Source organism: Zea mays, chromosome 2 (assembly GCF_902167145.1).
Source record: "Zea mays cultivar B73 chromosome 2, Zm-B73-REFERENCE-NAM-5.0, whole genome shotgun sequence".
Lineage (NCBI taxonomy): Eukaryota > Viridiplantae > Streptophyta > Magnoliopsida > Poales > Poaceae > Zea > Zea mays.
Genome location: NC_050097.1, coordinates 180,068,226 through 180,074,155, shown reverse-complemented (window position 1 = coordinate 180,074,155; position 5,930 = coordinate 180,068,226). Strand labels below are relative to the sequence as shown.

General features: G+C 39.9%; 1 protein-coding gene across 3 annotated transcripts; it reads right to left on the bottom strand.

The window, feature by feature from the left end:
- Positions 1–797: 797 nt before the first annotated feature.
- LOC103647367 (uncharacterized) lies at positions 798–5,930 on the bottom strand. 3 transcript variants are annotated; one of them, XR_002267304.3, is made up of 5 exons: positions 5,615–5,930; positions 5,271–5,400; positions 1,626–1,920; positions 1,462–1,545; positions 798–1,374 (listed from the first exon to the last, which is right to left on the bottom strand). XR_002267304.3 is itself a non-coding variant. In XM_020548491.3 (5 exons), the coding sequence occupies exons 2-5, from the start codon at positions 2,122–2,124 to the stop codon at positions 1,039–1,041; spliced, it is 729 nt and encodes a 242-aa protein (XP_020404080.1). In that variant the 5' UTR covers positions 2,125–5,400; positions 5,615–5,930; the 3' UTR covers positions 798–1,038. The 3 variants fall into 3 exon arrangements, 2 of the variants coding, with proteins under 2 accessions (XP_020404080.1, XP_020404079.1); XM_020548491.3 differs by having other exon boundaries at positions 2,111–5,400; XM_020548490.3 differs by having other exon boundaries at positions 1,626–5,400.

The following is a 5,930-nucleotide window of genomic DNA, read 5'->3' as shown; positions in this document are numbered from 1 at the left end:
CACCCTGTGAAGAAGAAGCACATGTGAGAAGAGATGATGGCTGGTGTAGACCATGCGCCTCTACGAGCTCGCCGCACGTGACCCATTCCTTTCCAGTGGAGCAAATCCATCCACATCGCCGTTCCCCATCTGGATGCTGCTGGCTTCTCCCTCGGCCGTCGGTTGGTAAGTACTGCCGATTGAATGCTACGCATGCTACTCCAAGTCTGATTGCTTTATGCCACTTTGATGCTGCTCTAGGATTTTTTTTCTCCATTGCTTATGTGGTTTGTCCTCCGACCATTCATGGAAAGATGTATTTTTCCAAAAAAAAGTTTACTTCCATGTAATATATTATTTGCATGTATACATTTTCTGTTATCTGACCACAAATATATATACACATACACATTTGTTAACTTAGAGGAAACAAAGCATAAGCTTTAATCTGCTCATAAGATAGAATACCATTTTTTAGAAAGAAAGAAAAAAAATAGAAAATCTTAGGCTGATGCTTGATACTATTATCAGTACCAACAACATATGTTTTAGCTAGTTTCATCCTTCCTAGCAGCTCTACTAGCTTCATGTTGGTATTCACTGCTATTCTTTTTAATAGGAATGAAGGCAAGAGTATAACAGAAGAACTTGAAGCGCATTCACTGATCTCTTATTTGAAGACCAGAAGGCAAAGTACCAAAAGAAAGAAAAAACTGAATTGCCTTCAATGATCTCTTATTTGAAGACCAGAAGGCAAAGTACCCAAAAAAAGAAAAAATGAATTGCCTTCACTAGGCTCCTCTTGAGAAAATACAAGGTAAAAGTATTTTTCTACCTTGCTTTGCACAAGCGTATATATAGTAATATAAAGCCTTTCCTCCTAAAGCCTTTCCTCCTAAAAACTTCAGAATCTTAACATGTTACAGTTAGTTCTCAGAAGATTTCATGTGCATCATAATTCTAAAACTTTAGCCCCTTTACACCAAGTTGTGTACATGAAGAAACACAAGCGGCTCTTTTTTTAATGAGCCCAAGGACGAAACACAAGCGGCTCTTCCGCTATTCGTATTTTTTAATGAGTCCATGGACGTTTCCAGCAACTTGACATGCTGTAGCTAAGCTGTAGATCTCTCTAGGAGCTGCTCTGTAGCCGGATATCACACATAAATTTTTTTTTGACAATCTACGTGGACCGTTCAAGTACCATCGTATGGCTTTTTGACAAGGCCCCTGAACCTGTGAAGGTCTGATCTCATTCTGATCATAGTCCAAGCCAACGTCCAATCTTATAGATGGCATTGTTGTGTGGCTATACAACGGTACATGAACGTAATGTGCAACATTGGTCCTGCAGCCACAGCGAGCAGCAGCTCCACGTAGGCGCCTAGATAAACGCTGCACGCCAAAGACATATTAGTTTACAACATATCAAAAGTTATAATCATAACAAGCTAAAGGATATAAACACTGCATTAGGCTTACCTCCAAGAAGCTACGCATGTTGTGGTCACCCACAATCAAAAGCTGGCGATCAATGTCCTGTACCGAGCGTCTCAATGTGTTACCCTGTACAACACAATTTGCATCAAACATACCATGGATACATGTCTAGTATAAAAATTGAATAAAACCATTTTAAAACTAACCACTCGATCCAAGATAGGTGCCGCCTCCACTTGGGTTCCTAGTCTAGTGGTCTGGTCGTACTCCGTGTCTTCATCGTCGGAAGAATCAATGTCGGCGTAGTCATCCGATGTCCACTGCTGGCGAAGCTTACAATGAGTCGCACCCTGGTACCAAGCTTGGTACCGCCTGTAGTCACTGTTGTTGTGCAACTCATCGTTTTCATGCACATTCTCCTCAGCCAAATCCCACTCTTCAATAAATTCCAGATGATGTTGACGAAAGTCTGTTATCTTCTTTTGCTTCCGCCGGTCAAATCTACACACAAACCATATCATTTAAAGGGCTATGGAGGCTGCCACACGCGCGAGCTTGCTCGCGTTTCACGTTTTTTCGTGTTATTTATCGTGTGACATGTGACTTGTGACACTGAGTGATCGCGTCATGACATGTTCTAAACGACAGTTTAATTTTTGCCTTTTGTTTATTTGGTTATCAAATATCACACCTAGACTGCCACATCAACCAGGAGTAACGGGCACGCACGTTACGTGCGAGATCTCCAAGCGGTTGCACGTAGAGATATTTCAGGGGGCGGTTCCTGCAATATAGCAAATCGAATCAAGGGGTTGTTGCGGCCCGTCTATAAAGGGCAGGTGTCCTTCGGTCGGAGGACAGAGGCGAATAGCAACAGACTCATCCTCTTCTTTTCAATTCTCTGTGTCGTCGCTTCTCTGCCCTGTCGTCCCTTCGTCTGCCGTGCAGCAGATCAAGGGAGAGCGATGTCTCTAAACCACTGTCGGCGTTTTGATGACCTGCACGAGTGCCGGCGAATCAGGTTTCTGGGAAGTGCTTCATGCACGTCCGCTCGGGCTCTTCTTCAACACTCGTGGAAATCACTGTGAGTAAATCTGCGGTTTCAGATTATTGCGATGACGGTCTTATGGTTAGATCCGTTGTCGATTCTTATGTTATGAGTTAATCTTGTTGAGTTAGTTCAGATCTGTTCTGTTCTAATATCGTTGATATTATCTGCCAGTAGATCTGGATTTTTCGTTTTGTGCTGCATTATCAAATTAATCTTAGGTCCTATTAATTTTTCAACACGGGCGGGATCGAGTCCTTAGCTTGGAAGCAATTAGGCCCTGGCACAGTGGCATGTACAGGCCATACATGATTAACACTAGTAACTGGCGCGCGCATTGCGCGCGTGGGAAAAATTATAATATAAGTGATAACATTTTGAGCAAGATATACATATACTCATCTAAATAGAGTTAGGTAAATTATCGTGTTTCAACGTTTGAAATTAAGTTGTTATATTTATACAAATTTTCTTGAAAAGGATGAAGAAACATATATATATATATACATAATTGTAGAGAGCATACAAAAATAAACACCCTAGAACTTCAAAGGTTGTTGATGGTAGAAGGCAACATTTAGTTTTGGGAAGATTTCGGATACTCATGGGTCCTTGAACCTGTTGATGAATTATGGAAAATATAATGAGTTGTTACATATATTTTCATTTATGGACTAATTTGTATTTGTATCTTTTTTTCACAAATGGAACTTTATGTAAAGATACAGGAAGAACTTTAAGCAGAATCATAAGTGCAGGTTTTGGCTGACCATTATTAGTTGATTTTATTTAGCGATATTTTTAAAATTGTCCTAATTTCACAGTTGTTAACAATTATTTTATAGATTATTATTAAGTCTTAACAAAGTAGAACATGACATGATGTATGTGAAGTTTGTTGTGTCCTAGAATTAGAGCATTAGGCTGGAAATAGTATGGTATGCACATTGGACATGAAACGTCTGTTTGGCATACACTATAGTGAGATTACTAATCAGAAATAGCAACTAGGCATGGCGTAATGCCTTAAATCAGGTATTCTCTTTAGGCCCACTGAGAACAAAAGTCACTTTCTTCAAAGTAAAGCAGTAAAACTCCGTCTAAACTTGTGTTTCCTCAAATAAAAAAGTTGTATGATGACCAGAATCACTAAGAAATTTGAAAAATTATGGTAACCAAACACTCACCTGAGTTTCCTTCAAGCGATCACCTATGTAACCACTTTTAGCAAAACGCTCGTTGCAGCAAAATCAATCAAGTTAATGACTCTTTGGCTGGGTTGGCCTGTTTTCTTCAACCAAAAAAATGGGAGCTATACTTTCTCAGGATTAGTTATTTAGCATGCAAAATATTTGTCTAAAAAGGGATTGTCGCCAGTCTGAAAGAGAGCATAAGGAACACTATATTTTAGTAGATCTTGGTATGATAATTGTGAATGTTCCATTCTACCTCATTAGATTCGGATATATTTAATTTAAATACAAAATGGCCTCTGGACGACTGTTCATTCATATGAGTCTTACCCACAGATCCATTTAAATGCAGATAACATTATCATACTCAATACATATATGCAGTTATAGGGATATATGTTCAATTAGAAAGCCACTATCAACAAAGCATTTACACAATAAACTTTGTGTTTGTTGTATACATATAACAAATATTTAAGCTTTATTAGGACAGTAGGACCTAGGTCACCAACTGAATAGGCTTCACTTTTGAGAACTTGATTATGCAGGTATTCTGTACAGAATTTGACAGCTACTCTTCTTAAGTAAAGCAATGGTATGAGGTTGTGTAATGTTAAAGTTAGGTTCTATAAATACTTGGCATAATGGTATTCCTCGTAGGCAGTCTAATTCAACGGAACATAAAAAGCACATATTGTGATTACCTCCATGACCATCAAAAACACCGAAGAACGTTGTCTCGCTATCAAGATCTAGCATTCCTGAATGATGTATGGATGTATAGATTGGTAAATATTGTGTTATGGAACAATTTTGAGAAGTTGCCTGACCGATAAAAAATGGTAGGCATCTTTATAAAAAATAACCATGCTTGTAGTGTGATGTTGAATATACTAAAATCAATGTATTAAACAGATCAAATGAGATCAAAGGATGAAAGGAATATGGATTTAGTATCAAAAGAGAGCTAATGCCTGTAGTCTATGACAAATCATTGGTTCACTCTTTTCAGTGTGGTATTGAACTTATTAAAACTATTGTGTTAAACTGATAAAATGAGATGAAAGGAATATGGTTTTAGTATTGTTACAACTTGGTGCATAAATAATAATTGATTTTTTGGAAGATAATTAGTGGTTGTTAGAATCTTTCACTTATTTTAACGCCGAGGATTTTTTCTGTCATTTCTTATAAAAAATACAAAAAGGATTTATTGGGTTGCATGTCATTTATTTTTGGGGCTCGACAGGGAAGACATGTACCTTTTTTGTATTTACATGTGCAAAGAACAATTTTAGTATGTCATTGATCTGGAAATACATGGTAACCAAACACTCACCTAAGTTCACCTGTGGAGCCACTTTTAGCAAGACGCTCACTACCAGCTAAATGAATCAAGTTAAGGACTACTTGGACATGTTGCCATGTGTCGTGCAATAAAAACAGAATCTTTCTAGCCCAAGTGAACACCCTGTCCCTAAAGTAATTGCGGCTTGGATGGCTTTGACAAGGAGGGAGGGGGTATCACGGCCATGAAATCAAACCCTCCCTTTGAGATGATAATGATTGCTTTATCTACTCAAAGTTCTCAAATAATCCATGCATCATACCCACAACTACTCCACCTGTCACTGGAATTAACAATATCCTATGCCAAGTATCAGCAAGCCTCTGCAGACAAAGCCAAGAAGCACCCTCAGTGGGAGTGCCTGCCCATGTCCATTCATGTATGACATGTACCTGAAAAGGCCATGCAGGCCCTTATGAGATAGAGTAACGTACATTTGGGAAGTTTCAAATAAGAACATTTGTGTAAATAAAAAATTCATTCGGAGGAGCACCGCTGAAGCAGAGCAGCTACTAATCTTGAACGGAAATCAGCTATCATACCTTGCATGATGTTGAGAAAAGATTATCAATCTAGAATAGGATTCAAAACAGAATCACACCATACCTGCAACAAATGCAATCCCTAGCTCCAGTTTTACGCTCCTATTGGTTGTCGACTATGGCAGAAATACGCCGACGTGGGCCTCAGCAGAAGGGGCGAGGAGGCGGAGCTCGTCGACACCACGGTCAAAGATGTCGCCAAGCTGGACAGCGAGGGTGGACCCGGTGGCCCATGAGGTGGAGGCGGCGGATGGGGAGTCGGGGCTGCGGGGCACGACCGCACGAGGCCGGCGAGGCGGAGCACGGAGAAAGACGATCCGCCGCGATGCGTCTAGGAGTAATGGACGGCAGGCGCATACTGAGTGAGGAGCGGTGGGTCC